At 40.9% G+C, this 23,734-nt stretch overlaps 2 protein-coding genes and 1 non-coding gene across 3 annotated transcripts; 1 reads left to right on the top strand and 2 right to left on the bottom strand.

Annotated features, from left to right (window-relative positions):
• The first annotated feature begins 1,978 nt into the window (after positions 1–1,978).
• Positions 1,979–8,107, top strand: LOC148908679 (uncharacterized). The gene has a single exon (XM_089035938.1). The coding sequence runs from the start codon at positions 1,979–1,981 to the stop codon at positions 8,105–8,107; it is 6,129 nt and encodes a 2,042-aa protein (XP_088892064.1).
• Positions 8,108–9,427: 1,320 nt separating this feature from the next.
• Trnah-gug (transfer RNA histidin (anticodon GUG)) lies at positions 9,428–9,499 on the bottom strand. The gene has a single exon. It is a non-coding gene; the product is annotated as a tRNA-His (tRNA).
• A 415-nt stretch (positions 9,500–9,914) lies between these two features.
• Positions 9,915–23,144, bottom strand: LOC116306618 (uncharacterized). Its single transcript, XM_089035937.1, has 15 exons — positions 22,924–23,144; positions 21,786–21,980; positions 21,457–21,579; positions 20,561–20,927; positions 19,752–19,982; positions 18,978–19,540; positions 18,301–18,439; positions 16,259–16,380; positions 14,708–14,896; positions 13,903–14,025; positions 13,212–13,423; positions 12,015–12,284; positions 11,392–11,507; positions 10,675–11,069; positions 9,915–10,502 (listed from the first exon to the last, which is right to left on the bottom strand). The coding sequence occupies exons 1-15, from the start codon at positions 23,033–23,035 to the stop codon at positions 10,354–10,356; spliced, it is 3,306 nt and encodes a 1,101-aa protein (XP_088892063.1). The 5' UTR covers positions 23,036–23,144; the 3' UTR covers positions 9,915–10,353.
• Between the last annotated feature and the right edge of the window lie 590 nt (positions 23,145–23,734).

The following is a 23,734-nucleotide window of genomic DNA, read 5'->3' as shown; positions in this document are numbered from 1 at the left end:
AAATGCGACAGTTTACAACAGTAAAAACAAGTTGCCAAACTGATATAATTGAACAAGAGTCGTAAATATTCATGAAGCAAGTCACTTGCCTTCAACCTTAAACTGAGTAGAATAGATAAAATAAAATTCAACTATTTTATACCTTTTTTATTTACATTTTTTTACCTTAACATGCTGCTCTGCTCACTTGCAAGCATTTTCAGTGCATTGTTCTTGCTGTTTATTTTGTTCTGGGGGTGATGTTTATAAAGTTTTGTGCAGAACAACAACCATCTAATACACACTTTCACGACCGCCATTTTGAAAAGACTCGTTCCCATGTGATTTGCATAACCTTTATTGACCTCGCCTTCATGCATATCTACCCGGGAATAATGGGAAAACATTACGCCCAATGTATATTACTAATCTTCATACCCTTCTTAATGGACGAATATGGTGATTGATTCGGACCTTCAAAGGTCCTTTCACTAGATGTGAACTAATCATGACAGTTCAAATTCAAGAAAGGACCTTTGAATTCTTTATGATCGAAAAGTTAGATGTTTTTCACGCAAAAAAATGATTATATTAAATATATAAAAAGGAACTAAAAGGTCCTTTCACTGGATGTGAACTAAAAGGTCCTTTCACTGGATGTGAACTAAAAGGTCCTTTCCCTAGATGTGAACTAAAGGGTCCTCTCGCTGGATGCGAACTAAAGGGTCCTTTCACTGGATGTGAACTAAAGGGTCCTTTCACTGGATGTGAACTAAAAGGTCCTTTCACTGGATGTGAACTAAAAGGTCCTTTCACTGGATGCGAACTAAAGGGTCCTTTCACTGGATGTGAGCTAAAAGGTCCTTTCATTGGATGTGAACTAAAAGGTCCTTTCACTGGATGTGAACTAAAAGGTCCTTTCACTGGATGTGAACTAAAAGGTCCTTTCACTGGATGTTAACTAAAAAGCCCTTTCACTGGATGTGAACTAAAAGGTCCTCTCGCTGGATGTCAACTATAAGGGTCCTCTCGCTGGATGTGAACTAAGAGGTCCTTTCACTGGATGTGAACTAAAAGGTCCTTTCACTGGATGTGAACTAAAAGGTCCTTTCACTGGATGTGAACTAAAAGGTCCTTTCACTGGATGTGAACTAAAAGGTCCTTTCACTGGATGTGAACTAAAGGGTCCTTTCACTAGATGTGAACTAAAGGGTCCTTTCCCTAGATGTGAACTAAAGGGTCTGTTATAGCTTATGCATGATAGAAGCGGGTTCCCTGTGGAAGAGAGACAAAAATGGCGACAACCAAAGAGAAACATACAGATTGATGATTTGGTGCTGGTAGCTGACGAAAACCCTACAAGGAACAAATGGCCGTTAGGCAGAGTTACTAAGGTGTTCCCAGGAAGTGATGGTTTGGTTCGAAGTGTAGAAGTGAAGACTAAGGAAAACAGCTACCGACGTCCAATCCACAAGTTATGCTTGCTGGAAGCCGAAGATGAAGATGACGTTTGAACCAAGAGACTCAGACTTTGCGTTTATAATTTAGTCGAAACTGTTATAGTATGAACGTTTTAGTATAGACCGTTCATAGGGGGCGGAATGTTATAGCTTATGCATGATAGAAGCGGGTTCCCTGTGGAAGAGAGAGAAGGAGCTCGTGGGAATGGGACAGAGTTGATATAGGAAAGAGTAGACAAGTTGTTGTTCTTAAAAAATGAATCCGGAATTCGAATGATTTTATCTTCAGGACAGCACATATGTCGAATCGTGAAAACCTGAACTCGTGAAAACCTGAAATCGTGAAAACCTGAACTCGTGAAATTAATCCTGTAACGTGGAATTGTGAAATCATTGACTGACTGAACTCTGAATAAACTGATAATCTAGAACTTGAACGTCACGCATCTTGACTATAGTCCTCGAGATAATCTAGAACCACTACAAAATTCGACATATGTGTCAAATCTGAACGAACTGATTGAGAAAGAAAACACAAGATGAATGCCGAAGGAAACCCGAACTTGACCATCGAGCAACAACATGAAAGAATCCTCGAATTAGAAAAACAACTTGAAAACATGATAAAAGGACCGTCTGAATATGGGAGACAACTTGAGCGAGAGTTGGATCTTGGATCCCGAAGAGGTAAAAGAATTATTCAAGAAAATATGAAAGATTTCGAAGGCCGTAAAGCCGAACGGATTACACAAAGACGACATTCCTTGGCGGGATATTTATCCCACCTGTCAAGACTTGTCAACCAAGTTGGAGACGTGGAACGATGCTTCGAAGCCGAAAAAATTGTTGATTATTTAAAGAAATTAGAACTTGCATGGGATTTGTACAGAAATGAATACAGTGTTTACATCGAGGAAGATGTAAGTGAAACAGAACTTTTACGAGTAAAACAACAACACGAACATGCCAAAGATAATTATCACAAGTGTGCCTATGCCGCATGCGAGCGTTTGAGACAGGCACAACAATGTCGAGAAGACGAGCAGGCGCCAGTTCGCCGACAAAGAGATAATGAGACAATAAGCCGATATTCCTACGCAGGGGGGTCTACTAAGTCGAAAACTAGATCGCTGAGCTCTTCGAAGAAACGAGAACTACAGAAAAACGCGGAATTGAAGAAAATGATGGCAGAACAAGCTGAAGGAATAGCAAAATTGGAAGCGGAAATGGAAAAGCGCAAGATAGACATTGAACTAGAGAAGCAAAAAACAGTAAGAAAACTGAGATTTGAAGCCAAGATAACAGAAAAGGAAGCCGAATTTATGTCAGAGGATGAAGAGTCCGATCTAGAATTACCACGTGGACCATGCCTTTACACAAGCACCCCCTTGACAAAGGAAGACCAGACCACTGATTGGGTCGTGAACGAAACCACACGCATCCATGTACCGGATGACCGCGATGAAAGAATAAAACGAGAATACGAATATGAATACCAGAGAAGCTCCCAATGCCCCGAGAAGTACGATGAATATTGGAGAAACTCCCACGTTCCTAAGAGGTACGACATGCAAGGAGAAAGCGCTGACAAGAGCCACGCCCAAAACGTTATGGCCGACGAAAGATACCATTCTGAGAGACCTCGAAGAGAAGAATCCATCTTACAAGAAACTACAACCCACAATGCAATTATGCTGAAGTTGAACATGTTGCAAGCCATGCAGCCTGTAAAGTTCTCCGGAGATGCTGACGACTTCCCCAGTCTTAGAAGCCGCCTGAAAGACAATTTAGAGGACGGATTATTGACCGACGGACAAAAACTGGAGTTCTTACCGAAATTTGTCTGCGGAGAAGCGTATGAAGTAGTTCAACGAGCGTCTGGATGCAAGTACGACGATATTGTGAAGCTGCTAGAGGAACGATACGGACACCCATCCGCGGTTGCAGCCGCATGTAACGAAAAACTGACCATTGGTCCAAAGTTAGCCCATGATGACAACAAAGGCCTACGTAACTTTGCAGAACAACTTGAATCAGCATCGAAGAAGCTGGAAGGAGAATACGAAGTTGAAGCAAGCACGACGTCGAACCTGAAGCTGATCGTAAGTAGGTTGCCAAACTACCTATCAGCAAGGTGGGGAGATACCCTGTACTGCATCCGAGAGAAAGGCAGGTCACCGAAGTTGAAGGACCTTGCCGCATTCGTGAAAAGACAAGCAGCAATCAAGAACGATCCCGCCTTTGTCACTACAACTTCATCACGGAACAGTGAATCGAAAACGAACACTGCTAGACCAATGAGATTCACTCACAAGGTAATGAAAGCTCAACCTCCGCTGAAAACCGCCACCTTCACGACCGACGTCAGACCTAAGGAAGCGTATCAAGCCGGTAGTAAAACAGAAAACGCAAGTACGCCGGGTCGCTGTGTCTGCTGCTCTGGAAGCCACGACCTTCTACATTGTACACAATTCGCAAGGAAAGACATCACGGACAGATGGAACGTCGTGAAGAATAATAAACTGTGTCATGTTTGCTTGAAAGCGGGACACTTAAGAACACAATGCAAATCGAACGAGAACTGTGGATGCGGAAGTGAGCGACGCCACCACAAGCTGCTACACAACTTTCCCAGACCGAAAGCAGCCCCCGTCGACAAGAAAGCTGAAGAAAGGGAACAAAGAAAGGATCCACCGAGTAACGACCAGAGGCCTGCTCCTGAACAGAGGAAAACCGACCAGTACGCAACCAACGTACGAAATACAGACAAAAGTATTCTTCTGCACGTGGTACCGATAAAGATCTCCGCGCCGGATGGAAGTGCGATAACGACGTATGGACTCCTGGACAACGGGTCCCGCGCCACCGTAGTTGACGCCGAAGTGGCAGAGATGATAGGACTCAAAGGAAGAAAGAAAAGAATATCGGTCAATACGCTGATGAATAAAGAAGAAGAAGAGTTCCAACTGGCTGAGTTCCAGATACAGTCTGCCGATGGCGAAGGACAACCAATCACAGTAGAGGAAGGGTTGATATCACAAAAATTCAGCATTTTTGAAGACCTCTTGCCTTCCAATATCAACAGAAATGCGTACCCTCATCTGATAGACATTGAAGTACCGGAAGTAGAAGTCCCGCGGGTATCTGTGTTGATTGGCAAGGATGTTGACGAAGCACACGAGATAATTGAAGTACGGAAATCTGATGAACCTACCTGTAAGCTCCAGGCTCAGAGAGGGCCCCTTGGGTGGGTCATTACGGGTACTATTGAAGGAAAAACACAACGAACGAAACTTGACTTGCACTTTACTGACATAGAAAACCTGAAGTTACGTGAACAGATAGAAAGATTCTGGAAGATAGATGACTACGGAACAAGACAGGATGTCAAAGAAAAAGAGGTGCTTTCAAGAGAAGATCTGAGAGCAGTAGCGAAGCTTGAAGAGACAACAGTGTTTAAAGAAGGACATTACGAGACCGGACTGCTGTGGAAGAAAGATGATGTGAAATTGCCAAACAATCGCGAGCAAGCTGAAAAGAGACTGTTGAGCCTCAAGAAAAGGTTTCAAAAGGATCGAGCGTTCGAAGAAGTGTATCGTGACACCATGAATGGCTACATCGAGAAAGGATACGCGCGCAAACTCTCCGCTGAAGAAACTTCGCAGATTGGACCGCGAACATGGTACTTACCTCACTTCGGAGTTACGAACGTTAATAAGCCAGGAAAAGTGCGTATTGTTTTCGACGCCGCTGCTGAACATGAAGGTACGTCATTGAACAAGAATCTGCTTCAGGGACCCGACTGCACGAACAGTCTGCTTGGCGTATTACTGCGATTCCATGAAGACAAAGTTGCACTTGTAGCGGACATCGAAAGCATGTTCCATCAAGTCGGAGTACGTGAAGAAGATCAAGACTCTCTAAGATTCTTATGGTGGAGTGGAGATGCTGATGATCCTCCTGAAGAGTATGTGATGACAGTTCATATATTTGGTGCAAGAGACTCGCCGTGTGCAGCAAACTCAACCCTGAAGAAAACAGCGGATGACAACAGCGACGACTTCGATACTGCGACAGTTCACACTGTAAAGAACAACTTTTATGTCGATGACGTCCTAAAGTCGTTACCTAATGCGGACGCTGCAACGCGCATGGCTGACCAACTGACACAGCTGTGTATGAAAGGAGGCTTCAAGTTAACGAAGTTCATCAGCAACGACCGCGAGGTCCTAGCTGAAATACCAGAAGAAAAGAAAGCCACGTCCTTCCTCGATCTGAAACTCCAAGAACTACCAACAGAAAGAGCCCTCGGTGTACGCTGGGATGTCGAGTCAGACACCTTTGGGTTTAAAGTGTCAGAATTGCAGAAACCGAATACAATGAGAGGAGCTCTTTCAACTATTAGTGCGGTTTTCGACCCTCTAAACTTTGCAGCACCAGTGATATTGCCTGCAAAAAGAATCATGCAAGAACTGTGGAAGAAGAAGTATAAGTGGGACCAACCACTTGAAGGTGAGATCCTACAAAAATGGTCCAGCTGGAAAGAGAATCTTCCACTGCTGGAGCGAGTATGTGTACCGAGATGTTATTTTACGCGAACAAGTGAACAAAGAATTTCTCTTGAGCTTCACCACTTCTGTGATGCGTCCGAGGTCGGGTATGGAGCAGTATCGTACTTGAGAGCCGAGTATCATGATGGAAGAATCGAATGCTCATTTGTGATGGCTAAGTCCAGAAACACCCCTATCAAGACCCTCACCATCCCTCGTCTTGAATTGCAGTCAGCGGTACTTGCAACGCGTCTTGACAAGACAGTGAGGAAAGAGCTAGAGCTTGATGTCCAACAAGTAACATTTTGGACCGACTCCATGATAGTTCTAAACTATATCAGAAACGAAACTCGACGTTTCCAAACATACGTCGCAAACAGAGTGACCGAAATCAGAGAGGAAACACTGCCCGAACAGTGGAGACATTGTCCAGGCAAGGACAATCCTGCAGATGATGCAAGCCGTGGTCTTGACACTGAAGAATATCTCAAGAACCAACGCTGGCTTAAAGGACCAGAGTTTCTGTGGAAGACGAAAGAGAACTGGCCCGAGAACAAGTTTGAAGAAGTTAGCGTACAAGATCTGGAAGTTAAGAAAGAAGCTTATCTGACCGTACCTGAACGCAGATCATCTGTGGAGGAACTTACAAGGAGGTATTCCAACTGGATAGTACTCCTGCGCCGAGTTGCCTGGCTAGTCAAATTCACCGAATGGATCAAGTCCCGACACGTGAAAGAGAAACGTATTTCTACTGAAGACCTGCAGAACGCTAAATTGAAGGTTGCTAGGATTGTGCAACGTGAAGCCTTTTCCGAAGAAATGCAGAGCCTCAAGAAGAAGAAACAAGTTCAAGGACACAGCCCCACAGCAAGTCTAAGCCCAAAGTTACATGATGATGGTCTACTTCGTGTTGGTGGAAGATTGGCTAAGGCACCAATTTCCCATGACGCAATGCACCCAATAATTTTGCCTCGGAAGAGTCACGTTACGACAATCTTGATACGTTACTTGCATGAGAAGAACGGACACTGTGGTCAAGAGCAAGTGCTAGCCCTCCTGAGAGAACAATTCTGGGTAATCCAAGCACGAGTTGCCATAAAAAGAATCCTCGGAAGATGTATCGATTGCAAGAAACAGAGACCTCAAACGACAAACCAAGAAATGGGTGAGCTACCAAAAGTTCGCTTAACACCATATGAACCACCATTTACCTACACAGGGGTAGATTATTTTGGACCCTTCCATATCAAGAGAGGAAGAGGACGAGTAACCGAGAAGAGATGGGGAGCCATCTTTGTGTGCATGAACTCCCGCGCCGTCCACTTGGAGGTCGCAAAATCGCTGGAAACTGACGACTTTATCATGGTCTTGGTAAGGTTCCTGAACCGAAGAGGTCACGTCAAAGAAATAAGATCGGATAATGGAACAAATTTTGTCGGGGCGGGCAGAGAAATCAAGGAAGCCATTAAAGAGATAGACTCCCGCAAGATTGCAGGGGAGCTGATGGAACGCGGATGCAAATGGGTATTTCACCCACCAGGAGCCCCACACATGTCAGGTGTATGGGAACGGCTTGTGAAAACTGTCAAGAGAAGCATCAAAGCCATAATGGGACAAGAGACAGTCAACGAAGAAGTGCTACATACCGTATTTACCGAGGCGGAGCGCATTTCCAATGGCAGACCGCTAACTCGAAATCCGCCGAATCCTGATGATGACGAACCGTTAACTCCGAGTCATTTCCTGAACGTCCGTCCAACCACCAACCTACCCTCTGAGATGATAGACGAATCGGACAAATACAGCAAGAAACGATGGAGACAAGCACAGTTGTTAGCCAACCATTACTGGAAGAGATGGTTGAAAGAATATATACCCTCACTGCAAGAGAGACAAAAATGGCGACAACCAAAGAGAAACATACAGATTGATGATTTGGTGCTGGTAGCTGACGAAAACCCTACAAGGAACAAATGGCCGTTAGGCAGAGTTACTAAGGTGTTCCCAGGAAGTGATGGTTTGGTTCGAAGTGTAGAAGTGAAGACTAAGGAAAACAGCTACCGACGTCCAATCCACAAGTTATGCTTGCTGGAAGCCGAAGATGAAGATGACGTTTGAACCAAGAGACTCAGACTTTGCGTTTATAATTTAGTCGAAACTGTTATAGTATGAACGTTTTAGTATAGACCGTTCATAGGGGGCGGAATGTTATAGCTTATGCATGATAGAAGCGGGTTCCCTGTGGAAGAGAGAGAAGGAGCTCGTGGGAATGGGACAGAGTTGATATAGGAAAGAGTAGACAAGTTGTTGTTCTTAAAAAATGAATCCGGAATTCGAATGATTTTATCTTCAGGACAGCACATATGTCGAATCGTGAAAACCTGAACTCGTGAAAACCTGAACTCGTGAAATTAATCCTGTAACGTGGAATTGTGAAATCATTGACTGACTGAACTCTGAATAAACTGATAATCTAGAACTTGAACGTCACGCATCTTGACTATAGTCCTCGAGATAATCTAGAACCACTACAGGGTCCTTTCACTGGATGTGAGCTAAATTTGGGGGGGGGGGGGGGGCTAATTGAGTTTAGGGGGGCTAATTGAGGAAAAAAATATAAAAAGCATCGTTTTTGTCTGCTGAAGGGGGAACCTCAGCCCCTCTTTGCCCCCCCCCCCCCCCTCCCCCTGGATCCATCCTTGGTGACATATAAGTACTGATGAGCCGGACCGCTATGGAGCCGACTTTTTCACCTACAGTGAAAGAGGACCTTTCATCATAATCAACAAATTATATGTTTTGGTCAACTGACAAAACGAAAAAATAAACACAAAAGAAAAGTCGTTTCCTCATTGTTACCTTAAATACATTACCATGCTTTCGTCCAATCCATTTCAGGTACATTCTTATTCCTATACGTTCATCCAATACCAGATTTGCAGATGCATTCTTATTTCTACACGCTCATTCAATAACAGAGCCTGTGCTTTCAATCCGCCTCGTTAATTCTAGATTTTTGCCGCCTCAAAAGTCCATCGATAGTACCCCATTCCTTGGGGGAGGGGAAGGTGTAAGTGATGGCGTACAAGTGCAATGTGGGTAGATACATTTGATGCTCGTAAAACATCACGCGAATTGATTGTCTAAATTAATTTAAGAGCTTTAAAGCAGATCAAAAGAAACGTAATCACGGTGGGTGTATATAGCTCGAGTTGATTTGGGGCTTCTAAGGTCCTTTCACTGGATTTGAACTTCATGAAACTTCACACTCATGATCATTAAAAAGACGTTAAGCCTTTTCTACAATCGAGAAGTTCTTTGCTTCTTTCTTAATAAGATGTGAAACGAGCTTGCAATTCATTCAAACAAAAATCTGACAAAAGTATTTAATTGAAAATACTAAAAATATTTAAATCAAAAATTTTCCCCAAAATTCAATGCCGTGACCAGGATTCGAACCTAGGTTATTGCGGCCACAACGCAATGTACTAACCACTATACGATCACGGCTGAACACCACCGCGACAGGTGATAAAGTATAATATTGTAGTGTTAATAGTCTTAAGGGAACAAAACAACAAGAAACAAAAGATATACACAATGTTATAACGCACAAGATTTGTGCATGCAGTCCGAAAAGCATTGCAAATTGAACCCTGGGGAGACTTTGCGTCAACAACGCAGTAATTATTTAAATTTTTAAAAATTTCCTCAGTATACCTTGCCATTCCCCAGGAACTACGTTGAGCAGTAAGTATATGTTATTCTCCACTCATACTAAAACTGATTTGCAATATTCATCAGAATCCTATCTGTTTCCAACTCTTGATGAAGTCATCGCCACAACATCACTCTTCTGAGTCAAAAATATGAATATTATGTAACTAAGTTTAGCTCATAAAAACCAAGTCAAAAAGCTCACAAATATATTTTGAAGGACTTTATTGTTTGAATTTGTCGGTATACATTGATGAGTGTGCGTACATTCAGTGAGTAGGATTTGTCATCCAGACGCCCTCTGGGGCGAACCATTGCCCGCGGCGCATTTCATTTTTGAACATTTGTGAATGCGAAGGATTTACGAATTAAAAGGATTAAAAAGTAAAAGAGGTTGTAGGGTATGTAGAAAGCGATACAACTGGAAATTATTTGGTTAGAGTACTAGATAAAGTATAAAAGATATTTGGAAGTGGTCAAAATCATTTTCAAAATTATTTATCAACGTCCTGAGAAAAGCTTTCGCTGTATCAGTGGTCTTGTCTGGGAAAAACGCGCTGTACAATGAGAACGACGATAAAGAATGGACACCCTCAGTAGAGCAGGTTAGGTACAAAAATAAAATGCATTGGCTACTTGATGGTGAATCAAAGACGATCACTCCTTGTGGTAAGTTGGTTGTATCCAAATGGAACAACTTGTCTTGATTTAAAACTGATGTAAATGACTCCTACTAACGCCATGGCTGAGGCTACAGTTAGAGCGATCAAAAGAACACTCCCAACATGAGGAAACCCTGCAAAAAAACATTAATGTTAAGTTCAATATAAACTTTTTGCTGGGGCTAAGGTTTTACCGTCTCAGACCACGTCTCATTCTCTTGAGTATTTATTCTTTAGTATGTAGTTGGAGAGTACAGATTTATGTGGATAAAAATTTTACAACCAGAACAACAGTTTCATATGTACCTCTTTCTTCGCTGGTCTCTTTCTCCTCTTTCTCATTATTTTGCTTCATTATCTTTTCTCGTGTCATTTTTGGTACTGGAATTTCACCTCGCTTGGTTTCCTTGCGCGTCTCTTTATCAACAAGAAATGGTCCCTGGCTCAGCGTGACCGCGCTCATCTTTTTCAAACTGGAAACGCTAACGTCACGCTTAGTCTTGCGTGACTTAGCTCTAGGTTTGCCTGGAATACAGCCTTTCTTGCATCGAGAGTTGGGATTCTTTGCGTCACAGACCAGCACATGACAGTGGACAAAGACGAAGGGATGGTCACCCAGGAACTTGAAGGCTTCCAGGCTGAAGCGTTGGGTTGTTTTAGATCGCGAGGAATGGAACCTTACTGTCTTGTCAGTAGGACATCTAAAATTCAAGACGGAAATTCTTTTAGCAAATTTGAATTAGTACACTTAGCTACTGAAACAAATCCGCCCTATTGAGCTCGTGGATAAATAAATATCAGATGCAAGCCCTCTGTAGCACACTCGCCTAATGAAGATGACTGTGTGTGTCGCCTGACACAATCCTAGACCTTGACACATTGTGGATGGATATCGATCTCTAGATACAATCCCTCCCTGTGCCCCTACCTGATTAAGTATTACGTCACCCATTGGGGATGTACGTCTGTCTCAAGTACAATCCCTCCCCTGGGCCTCCCCTGAGTAATTATGACGTCACTCACCCATTGTGGATGAACGTGTGTCTCAGGTACTTTGACTTCTCATGGTCTCGTGTCGGTGTGGAGCAACAATTGTCTGCGAATATCTCAAGGTCTTTTTCTTTGGTTGTCAAAGAAACCTGAAAAAAATGAATTCTGGGAGTTAAATCCAAGCACGGTTGGCGTAGAGATGAGAGCGCTCGCCTCTCATGCACCAAGGTGACCGGGTTCGATTCCTGGACTCGATCGGTGTCGTATGTGAGTAGACTTGCTTGTTGGTTGTCCTGTGCTTCGAGGGTTTTTCTTCGTGTTCTCCGGTTTTTCTACATATGCGAAAATCAATTCAACTTCTAGATTCAAACTGGAATTCAGTGGATGAAGAGCTACTCTGTAGAAATGCCACTGCATGCTAAATCCAATTTCGTTCTATTTAAAAGTATTAAAATATCGACAAACAAAGCTGTACGAAATAACTAAACAAATTAATAAATGCACAAACAAATTCATAGTTTTGCACTTGAACTCCTGGTTAGTTTTTTTTTTTTTTTGGTGTTTTTTTTTTCTGTTTTGTTGCAAATACCCTTTTAGTTTGCACTCAAATTTGATCTACATATTGTAGCGTGACTGACAGATACAGCTAACCTTACCTCAAAATACAGGCGTTGCCTGAGAAGAACGGACACTGGAAAGTCATCCCACGTGTAAACAGAACCATAGCCTTTGCTTTTGTAAAAGTCCAGCTTCAGCTTCAGCTTTCCTCGACCTTTGACCTTGATGTACAGTTCCCTGTTGCCGGGACGCATACCTACAGCATGGAGTATCTCTTGGTTATGGAAGTAGCAGCAGAAAGGAACTTGGACTTCGCCTTTGAGGACGCGACCAATCTTGTTGCTTGATTTGTCGGGTTCCTCTGATACCTAATTAGAGAACAGAGCGAAGTTAGTATTACTTGCAACCTTCGATAAAAATAGCCATACACTCTTACACTTAGCCATGCATTTCATACTTCACAGCCATACAGTTACTCATCATTCATTCAGCTTGTTCGTCCATCCATCCACCCATCCATCCATCCACCCATCCACCCATCCACCCATCCACCCATCCACCCATCCACCCATCCACCCATCCACCCATCCACCCATCCACCCATCCACCCATCCACCCATCCACCCATCCACCCATCCACCCATCCACCCATCCACCCATCCACCCATCCACCCATCCACCCATCCACCCATCCACCCATCCACCCATCCACCCATCCACCCATCCACCCATCCACCCATCCACCCATCCACCCATCCACCCATCCACCCATCCACCCATCCACCCATCCACCCATCCACCCATCCACCCATCCACCCATCCACCCATCCACCCATCCACCCATCCACCCATCCACCCATCCACCCATCCACCCATCCACCCATCCACCCATCCACCCATCCACCCATCCACCCATCCACCCATCCACCCATCCATCCATTTATTCGTTCCTTTTTCATCGTTTTTCATTCTATCCATTGTTTGCATTCGAACAATCATAACATCATTGATATGTTAAATTGATCTTTCTGCTCTTTGCCTGTTTCTGATTTGTTTTGTTTTGTTTTGTTTTGTTTTGTTTTGTTTCGTTTTGCTTTGTTTGGTTTGGTTTGGTTTGGTTTGGTTTGGTTTGGTTTGGTTTGGTTTGGTTTGGTTTGGTTTGGTTTGGTTTGGTTTGGTTTTGTTTGGTTTGGTTTGGTTTGGTTTGGTTTGGTTTGGTTTGGTTTGGTTTGGTTTGGTTTGGTTTGGTTTGGTTTTTGTTTGTTTGTTTTTCTATTCTTATCTAATTTTTTAACCTTATTGCTGTAGACAATATAGCTTTTGATCTGCCTCGAGGTCGTTCCACATCCAGTCAGCTTGGTGCTCAGTATATAGTGGGATCCATTGGATGTAGCGACACAGGAAGGGTCATTCAAACGAAGGTGCTCGTGGTGAAGGTTATGAATGATGTTCTTCGGGATAACAATGCTCATCTCTTTGGCTCCGCAGTTCAGTTTCAAACCTTCGGCTGTGGAAAAAATAATAATAAACAAATGAATAAGTAAACAAATAAATAATGGGATTAACAGTGGATTCCACAGGGTCGCTCTTCTTCCACTAGATTCCAATTAGAATTTAGAAGTTGAGGCGGCGCATCAGTAGCGCATACCACAATCTCGTACCCAGAGCCTGCGTTTATTCTGGTTTGCGGCGAAGCCTACGTTTATTCTGGTCTGCGGCGAAGAACGAGGGCTCTGGCATAATTATAATCCATTTTGAAGACAGAGTTTGTGTTTACTTCCGATCAAAATAAAAATTAGAAATCGGGAACATACTTTTTTATTTTTGGCAAGTCTTTGAACGCATGCGCTTTTGTACCGGAAGTCCAAGAAATCCTGGTCTCAATGAATGGATTATGCCAGAGCACTCGTTCTTCACCGCAGGCCAGAAGAAACGCAGGCTCTGGGTACGAGATTACGCGCACCATCCTATTTATAATATTCATACCTTTACAGCTTTTCCCATCCTCGTGTAGCTTGAGATGTGAAGGACACTCGCACCTGTAACTGCCAACTGTATTGATGCATGTGTGACTACATCCTCCGTTCCTGATCCTACATTCATTCATGTCTACAAAGCAGAAAAAGAAAAAAACATATCATGGATCTTTCTGGTATCCATTCAATTGAATCATCCAGTTTCGAGTTCTCTTTGTTCAGAATTAGCCCGGGAGAATTAGTCTCGGTTGTGCCTTATAATATTCAGCTATTCCATTAAAATCCGTAGCATTTTAATCAACTCGTATTCTTCCGTAGTACGTACATTACTTACTATACAATGTACCTTAATAAAAGAAAACATTTGTACGAGGCTAAGACTGAGCAAAGGCAACTCGAAAAAGCTATCATGCACATCTGAGATTTCTTATGTCGTTTTCAAACTTATTCATAGAAAACTCTTCAGCTGCTAGAAAGATTGTGTTTTTTAACTTGATTTATTTGTAAGGACCATACTTCCAGACATCTAGTGCTGAACCGTCGTATAGCAGCGCGAAGCATTTACGGCTACGCCGGAAATTTCGGCCCCGACACCGCTATCCCTGGATTTACAGACTGATCAGGAAGCTCAGCCGAAGCCTAAGGGAGAGGTTAGTCGGCCCCTAGACCGTAGATGATTAACCCCTTGCTATGACCAGCAGACCCGCTATTTTGCTTGTGTCGCTGAGGGCTTAGCACCCATAGTCACTCTCTTCCATGTGGGATGCGTCTGAAAAACATCAAGGTGTATGTTCCTTGATAATCATTGAACTGACCTGTGCAAGAAATATTCATATGGTCGTCTGTCCAGGTACCTCCGTCAGTACACTCCTTGACTGGTGGTCCATGGACACGGTAACCATTGTTACAGGAGAAGGAGCAGACTATACCTGCGCGCATCTTGTCATGTGTGCACGTTGGTGGGACGACAGATACTCCTGATGCCACGCGGAGAGGTGGACAAACTGGGTTGACAAAAATCAAATAAAAATATAATAAAACAAAAGTTATATATTACCTCAAAAAAGTAGGGAAAACATCATAGCAGAACAGCACGAACGTAGGGACAGCAACAAATCTTCCCCATCCCCAACCCCACGGTTAGTATTTAACCATATCACGTGCATCAAGAGTCAAGGTCTTGTACGACCATCATAAATTTATAATTTATAAACTTCTCAGTCATTTGCAAACAGCTAAAATTTTCATTGCTTCAGTGAACCAAGTCACAGAATTCTACTTAAGATCCAAGAGAAACAGGAACGAAGTTATCAAAAACCTTCGAAGCTTAGAAATGACACGCTATTTGTTCCAGGTTACTTTATTCTAAATATTTAATTTTTCTCGCTGAAACAAATTAAATAGAGCTAGAATAGGGATTTTGTTTTATAAATATAAAATTGATATTTCTCAAAATAAAGAATATTGAGAATCTCCTAGCAGATAAGTAATCATTTGCATCGTGGCAGGAAAACTATTTGACGAGTCGTCGCTGTTCAGTCAAACATGCACAGAGTAGCAGACATGCAAAACTGTTTTTTTTTTTTTTTTTTAAATATGTGAATCTACCATCTTGAAAAGGTGCTGTTGAGCATTTTGTTAGCAAAATAAGGAACTTATCTTTACTCTAATTAAGGCTGTAAGGATTTAGTTTTTATCACATATAATAATTCATACAACATAGCTCAGTCGCTTGGTAAACTTTTCAAAGATTACAAATATTAATTTGAAAAATGGCGATATTAGGCCATGAAAAATTTTGAAATATTTTTTCTCATTGTTTTAATGCTTGAAGGCTGTTGAGAGAGCAACCAAAATATCGAAAAATCCGTTATTTCAGCTTAAAACTAAGAGAAAGAGGAAAAAAGACTATTTGTATGGAGAGCTCAACCGGAATTTAGTAACAGTCCCTGTCCCGCGGGAAAGTTAAAACAGCTAGCGCCGGCGGTATAAACTTCGCCTGGTTGCTTCGGATATGCAGTTTGTCTTCTTTTCGTTTACAAGAAACAATAGCCTAGAACATAGTAGTTGAAAGTTAAAAATGAAAAATCCGTGCAGCATCTAAGAACTTTAAAATACCTTAGTATTGAAGCTTATTAGTTGTGAATTATTGCGGCATTAGACTATTAAGGGTTGGGTGATGATTTCGGAAAAAATACATATAATGGAATTTATAAAAAAGTTACGATCAACTGAAGAGAGAAAGAAAGAAAAAAATTATTCGAGCGAAAACGTTGATATTAAAAAAACAAGTTTCGTATACAAATTTACTGATGTCCGCACTGTGGAATTTGTAAAAACATCATTTTTGAGAAGATATGACATACCTTTATCTATATAATCTATATCTTGTGCATTTAAGGATGGAATAACCAACGCTAGAATCCAAAACAACATCATTTTGAAGGAAATTCCGCCAGAGAAAGCAAGCTTACTTTCTCTTGGTAAACTTTACAAGCCTGTCAATAAAACTCAAGTTTTTAAAAGTAAACTTTGCATATTTTAGCTAGACATTTTTTTATTTCCATGACAATGCAGCACCCACGTAATAAGAGAGGAATATTAAAAGTCCTAGTGCATAAAGTCTTTATTCCAAAGTAAGCAAAACGTACATTAAAGCCATTCAATGTCTAGATATACAAACACCTTTGCAAGGAGTTTAACTTCACACATGAAATTCCATAGAAGTTAAAATCAACATAACTTTTGAGTTAAGTAAAATTACACTTTTTGTGGCTTTGATGACAAGAGCAACTTCTTTTCACTTGCCAATGGCTTCAAAACAAGCCAGAAAATACTGTAAATATATCTTCACAATGCACAGGAATTTGAAGGCTTTTTTCTGTTCTATGTCTTCATTAGCTTCATTAAATCAAACCGTAAATTCTTATTTAATTATTTATTTGACTAAAAGTCAATGATTAGGATCGGTTTCGTTAAGTATAATTTGAAGCAAGCATTCTGAGAGATTTTCGTGTTGCAAAGATGCTATATTATATGCATACCATCATTAATTGTCGCAATAAAATTTCTCAAAATTCAAATGCCGATGCCGAAACAAATATACAGATGCCGAAACAAATATACACAAGGGTTAAAGTAAAGACACCGAAAGCATAAAAGTATATTGATTTAACATAAAATGAAAAGAATGAATCATGCATTTGTATAAGATGAATTTTATACACAAGAAAGGCGCCATTGTTGCATTGCAGAGCGAATGTTGGTCGTATAATTCGTAGAACTCTGCGCGCAACAAGTTAGATTTTCGTATGACACGACAAAGATATCTGCAAAAGACTCTAGCTCCCGGAGCTGTTTTTAGAGCAACATTCGCTGTTGATGTGCGGTAAAATACATGAGTTTTGTCGCCCTTATTACACAATTTTTTATGTTTTTCCTAAGAGGGTTTACTTCACGTCCTTGGAGGTTCAAGTCTTAATTGATTTTCCTAAGATATATCTAATGGATTACGTTTTTATTTGCCCGAATCATAAGCAGTTTTCGTTCATATTAGAGCACTCCCACTCGATCATAAGCCATGTCAAGATTAATTTGTGGGATCGAGAATTCAAATTTACCGATTTTTAAAAGCCTTTATAAATTAAAGCAAACACCTTCCATCGCGATGATAGATAGATTGGGTGCCTAAAGTCCCTCTCAAAGCAATGTAGAAAAATCATGAAAGAAAAAGGAAAAAAAAAGACATTTGTATGGGTGGATCCCCTGACTATGAAAGATTTGGTCCAAAAACTTTTCATATTATAAGGCAGGGAGTTTTCTAACACCTCGTCATCTGTTTTAATTAGGTTAGATTAGTGCTCGCCATAGTAAAAGTAAGTGGCTTTAATTTCTTTCAGAATCGATAGCAAAATGCGTCTATCGTACGCATGGAAAACACATTCCAGGGACGAGTTTATTTCTTTTTCTAAAAACAGTTATAGTTTACTCAACAATTGACATAGGTATAAGCTAGATACACACAAGAATGTTCAGCCGAGAATGGTAATAACCTATGTCTAATATGTTTGTTTGGGAATGGAATACAAGATTACTTCAGATTCCTTAAGAAAGATATTGATGGTTTCACAGCCGCCATGTTGGAGGAATTAACACAAGATTCGTCATCAGTCTCTTTTGTTGTATCATCCAACATGGCCGCCGTGTCTTGTGTTATTTCATTCTCTTGGGAATGATTGAAAACCAGCTAATGCTTATACAAGGGAATGATCATGTGGTCTTAAATATGGAACAACATTAACATGAGTAAATCGATTGGCATTACAAATTATGATAGAAGAAACCAAAAATAAAAAGAAATTTCACCCTATTTAATAAAGATTATTGGGTAATGAAAAGCTGGTCGTTTCAGGACTTCATTGGCTTGTAATCGTAAAGACCTCTATTTGAAGCTTGCTTGACTTTACGTCCAATATACAGTACCCCTAGTAATGCTAGAACGGTGAAGGCTGTCAGTGCAATCAGCAAAATAGTGGTCGTACTTGCAGCTGAAAGAAAAAGCAAACAATAGTTCGCAACCATTACCAGGAAAACGCAGTTTCTAAGACAAAGGCATGGCGGCCATGTTGGTGGTACCAACAGACAAATCTCTAAAATTCCACCAACATGGAGGCAATGCAAGAAAAGGAAAAGTAACGGTTGGGCTACGTGACAACTAAGAGTATAGACCCCTTGTTGCACGTCGGAATGCAGCTTAATAGGAGGACATAACAATAGGTTTCCAATTCTCAGGAGATTGAAATTCTTTGCGCTTGTCCTCCAACTTGAGCTGCTTTGACGTCACATGATAGGGGTCTATTCGGGGAACTCATCTGTTCAAGAGTTATTACTAAACAAAGGAATATTATTCAAGGGAATGACACGTCTCTCAAATGGTCCATATACAAAGTGTCATCTCAGACAAACTAGTTGGTTTAAAAATTTGATCCCAGCAAAACCTGTTTTTCAGGAAAACAATGGTTTTCGATCCCTAGCAACGGTAACTAAGAAAGTGACGTAACCAGGGCTACACCTATTTGTGTCTACCTTTCTGCTCTTCGCCGCTCTTACTCTTTTTGTTTCCAAGGTTTTCATCAGCTTCTTCCACATCTTCTGACAGCTTGGTTTCAGGTATTTTTTCATCGTCTGCTGCTCGCTCTACCTCAGGTTCTTCTTCCAATAATGAGACAGGACCCTTAGACAAGAGATACTTATGATCCTTCTCTTTCTTGACCAACACGTGACCATGCTTCTCGATAGATCGGTTGTGTCTGATTGGTGCTTTCTTTTGTACATCCTTATTGGGTATCTCAGGCGCGTCACGTGATTCTGGGATTGGGGATTTCTTATTGGATGTGTTAGGTGTGTCATGTGATTTAGGAATGTCATTTCGCTTTGCGTAAGGTCCGTTCATTGGTTTCCCGCGGTGAATCCCAGGAATACATCCCTTGGAGCACCGTGAGTTCGGGTCACCAGCCTTACAGACAATTACACTACAATGCATATAGACAAATGGGAATTTGCCAACGAATTTGAAGGCTTCAACGGAGAAACGCTGCTTGTGGGGGGAGGGCGAGGGTTCTCTTTGTGTAGTAGAGTCCACAATACACCTTAAAGTAGAAAAAGATAGAAAAACTATCAGTGTGTTTCAAATGTTGTAAGTATGTCCTTTGGTGCTGAGAACTATGAGCTTTAATTAGTCACATGATAGTAAATTTCTATTGGTTCAATTGCTTTGTTCTCCAAACTAAGCTATGGTTTATATCCCCAGCTAGGGAGAACCAAAGCAAGATAAATGGCTTATATCGTGAACAATCTTACCCTTCATGGATGAGTTCGTGTCGGAATCGTCCCGCCTTGTTGTGGTCACGTGTTGGTGTTGCGCAACAGTTCCCAGCAAACACCACAAGACTGTCATCGATAGAATCGATGGAAACTTCAAAGTAAAGCCTCTCTCTCAGATACACAGAAACAGGGAAATCATCCCAGGTGTATTCGGTTTGGTAGTTCTTGGTACGGAAAAAGTCCATACGTAGCTTAAACTTGCCATACCTAGAGGAATGATGGAACATTTCATTTGTAAAATAATGTGAGATACGAAACTAGATTGTGACACAAGAGTGAAATTCAATCATTTTGTAACTATATACAGAGAAAAGATACATACTTTAATAGTCGAGCATTATATATATAGAGCTCAGTCTTGAAAGGGAAATATATAGCAGTTCCAGAAAGTATCGTTGTCCATTTATTCAAAAGAGTCGTAGATACGACCCGCAATAATAACATATTTTTAACTTTATAAAAATGTCACGGATTTACAAGATTATGATTTTATTGAATGTAAAGTTTGTTGTAGTATGATGCTAATGCATTTTAATTACGACTTATTTGGAAATAAATGTAGCAGCTTCTTTAACAGAAGTAAATTTTCAAAGTAAATGCACAGCTTAAGAAAGAAATAATTCTCAAGGGAGTTATTAACACGTGCTCTGAAATGGGAAATTGCGCGCACTCAGTCACTATAAATATTGTAAGTAGCAAACAAGAAAATAAAGAAATAATACTCAAGGAAATAACGTATTCAGAAACCATAAAGTATCGGAGGAAATTTTTCACCCTTAACATACCCTTTCTCTTTCAGGACAAGCTCTTTCACCAAAGGCTTGTAACCAACAGAAGAGACGATTCCATTATCCAGGAAATAGCAACAGAATGGAATATTGAACTCCCCTTCTCCCACACGAGTAATGAGACCATGTCGTGCGACAGCTTTCTCCGTGACTCTATTGCTGTACACGATAAAGTTTTTGGTGTGACGTCGAGTAGTTCCACAGCCATTCAGCTCGGTGTTGAAGATGTAATGTGTTCTATTTTCACGTGGTTGGCAGGACGGGTCACGAAGTTGAAGGTAGTCACCTTGGAGGTCACTCAAGGCGTATTTAGGAATGATGATCTCAATGTTCTGTGCAGTGCAGTTCAGGACCAGCCCGACAGCTGTTTAAAAACACAACGAAGAAAAGCTAAGAAAGTAGTCGAAAGAAGCTAGAGATAACTAGCTAAAAACTAGTGTGAGCTGTGTCGGTGTTTCTAATGAAACAGTAATGATAAAAGGGTAAATTATGCGCCGTGAAAAGATGAAAAAACTTACTGACGTTTCGGACAAATCTCTTTTACTCCGACGAAGGACTAGTGTCCGAAACGTCAGTAAGTTTTTTTCATCTTTTCACGGTGTAATATTTACCCTTTCATCATTACAAGAAAGTAGTCGGATTAATTTTGTGTAAAAAATACAGTGTTGCACTTGATACGGCTTGAAAGTATGTGGCCCGCCCTGTTTTATGAGCGTAAGGAATTTAGAAAGAGGAAAACTGGGGAAAAGCGAGAAATCACCCTCGAAACACTGGAGAGCTCTACTCATTTGTAATCATGAGTCCATCATCATCCTAATCGTCATCACCATCATCATCATCATCGTCATCGTCATCGTCATCGTCATCATCATTATCATCATCATCATCATTACCTCTGCAGTTCTTGCCGTCTTTGTCCAGCACCAGTGGATGAGGACACTTGCAATAGAACCCTCCATCTGTGTTGACACAAGTGTGACTGCAGCCTCCTTTTCTGAATTTACACTCATTTATATCTGGGGAAAAAATCAATAACCGCTAGATAGCTGTCAGTGAATATACAAAAAGGGGCGGGAGGGACTAAAGATAGCTAAACCTTGCATGTTCAATGCCAGCCAGCAGCCAGCCAGCCAGCCAGCAAGGGAATGAGGGAGACATCGAGGAATAATTGGAGAGGAAAGGAAGGACGGAGAGAAAGACAAGAGTGAAATCAGTTTTTTACCCAAACAGTTGATCTGCCTGTGTCCATAAAGCCAGGAGCCATCATCGTGGCATACTGACATGGGAGGGCCCTGCACCCTGTAGCCTCGACTACAGGAGAAGTGGCATAGTGTTCCACTAGGTCTTGGACCATCTGCACATGATGGGGGATCTACGGTCACTCCTGCTCCAAAATGAAGAGCTGGACAGCTTTTAACTGTTGAAAGGAAACAACACATAGACTCAGAAGGAAGACTCTAGCTAGGCATTACAATATGCATTACCTTGCCCACCTGTGGGTGAAATGATGTTATCATGCAATATTACAACTTTAAATTAAATATAAAATAACCAATCCCTTTGTCTACTTCGGGCAAGAAAGTTCAAAATATGCGATTCAAACTGCAGAGTTTTTTAAAATCAAAACGCAAGCATATCATTTTGTGAAAAATTATTTTAGATGATAGTAAAGCATTTGTTTTTCAAGTATTAACACTTGAATCTTATACCGAATCACTGATATTTCCTCAAATGCAATTGGTTAGTTTAATTTTGAACATTCCCAACTTTTTACCCATGCAGTGCTAAACTTTTGCACCAAATGTTTCGTGATATTTATTAGCAATCATTAATAGTTAGTAGCTATAATTATTGCAATGCCTAGGACACTTATGTGGATAGCTTTTGTACGAAAATCAATTAAGAAGCACTCAGTTAAAATGTTTACACGTAGTGGTTGGGTTTAATGATGGCGCGATGCGCGCGGATTTGTATGGCAAGATTAAAGTCCATCGACCAGGCCTCAAATTTCTAAGCTCCGTGGAAACGTTCCCAGCGACAATAGGGGTGCGTTTTCATTAAGATATAAACTTTTACCAAAATAGTATAAAAACTTCGACAAGAAATCTGTTTGAAAATAAAGAAAACCATGTTAGAAATTGTTTTGCTTTTTAAAAATATTTTTGCTTTTGAAAATAAATATATTTTTAAACCTTACCCTATCTTACCCTTTGGACAATTTTCTTAAAAGCAAGTAACATACATGCTACTACTTATCCCTAACATACGAATAAAATTTAGGTGCAGATTCGATCGAGAAGGTACAAATCTACTCATCTGCAAGAGAAAAATAGTTGGACATAAAGTTGTTTGCTACTCACCTTGTTCTTGATATCCATCACCTTGTTCTTCGTCGCTCTGCGATTCTCTTTTTTGAACTTTACCACTTGCAGAACACGCAAGTACCACAAGAATAACTAGTAAAAAATTCATTTTCAGAGCTGAGAAAACGAGTAACCCTTTTTCCCGCGTCTCAGCTCAGTTCAAAGAGAGTATTTTATACAAGTTTGCTCTGTAAGATCAAAATGCAGGGAACTCTGAGATGACAATTACCATGACAATTACACATCCACCCACGGTACAGACGGCATTCCATGACATCAAGGCTTCAATAGTAAGCAAACAACTTTGATCTCTTCAAATCGTTTAAAGTCAATATAATATGAGCGCCAAATTGCAAAGGAATTCCACTGTAACCACGACACTATACCAAAAACAATGTCACCTCTCAGAAAACTGGAAAAAAATCCAAACACAACACTTATGTATGTAGTCGTTGCAGACTAGAATGTTGTTCCATTTCAATTTATTCGTAAAAAAATTGGTCGTCTTTTAAAGTTCGAGGCAAATTCAATATGGTCGCATTATCAATTTCTTTGTTATAGTTATGTTGATTAAGTTCTGTGTTAATTTACTCGTAAGAATTGTAATCCGATGGCTACGAGTACTGATCTCATCGAAGTGCATTAACCATTGTCATATGAAAATTGTGGCATGGTTCAAGAGCCTTTTTCTGCCATATCTCGAATCAATCATTCATTTTTCTTCCTAAATCACCGTACCTTTTTTTGGCCCACTTTAAGCAATATTCGATAGCAAAGAGAGAGAGGGGAAGAAAGGAAAAAAGATCAT

Source organism: Actinia tenebrosa, unplaced genomic scaffold (assembly GCF_029948245.1).
Source record: "Actinia tenebrosa isolate PJP-AT-01 unplaced genomic scaffold, QUT_ActTen_1.0 PGA_scaffold3__52_contigs__length_22856419, whole genome shotgun sequence".
Classification (NCBI taxonomy): domain Eukaryota; kingdom Metazoa; phylum Cnidaria; class Anthozoa; order Actiniaria; family Actiniidae; genus Actinia; species Actinia tenebrosa.
Note: the sequence above shows the minus strand (reverse complement) of the source record. Positions and strands in the feature narration are given on the sequence as shown.

Bases quoted from the DNA above. Each gene is read 5' to 3' on its own strand.
- LOC148908679 (XM_089035938.1), top strand. From the start codon at position 1,979: ATGAATGCCGAAGGAAACCCGAACTTGACCATCGAGCAACAACATGAA.
- LOC116306618 (XM_089035937.1), bottom strand. From the start codon at position 23,035: ATGAATTTTTTACTAGTTATTCTTGTGGTACTTGCGTGTTCTGCAAGT. The intron at 18,440-18,977 runs GTAGACACAAAT...TTTTTCTTTCAG, and splicing joins GAGCGGCGAAGAGCAGAAAG to CTGCAAGTACGACCACTATT. The intron at 11,070-11,391 runs GTGAGTGACGTC...CTTGAATTTTAG, and splicing joins CACACGTTCATCCACAATGG to ATGTCCTACTGACAAGACAG.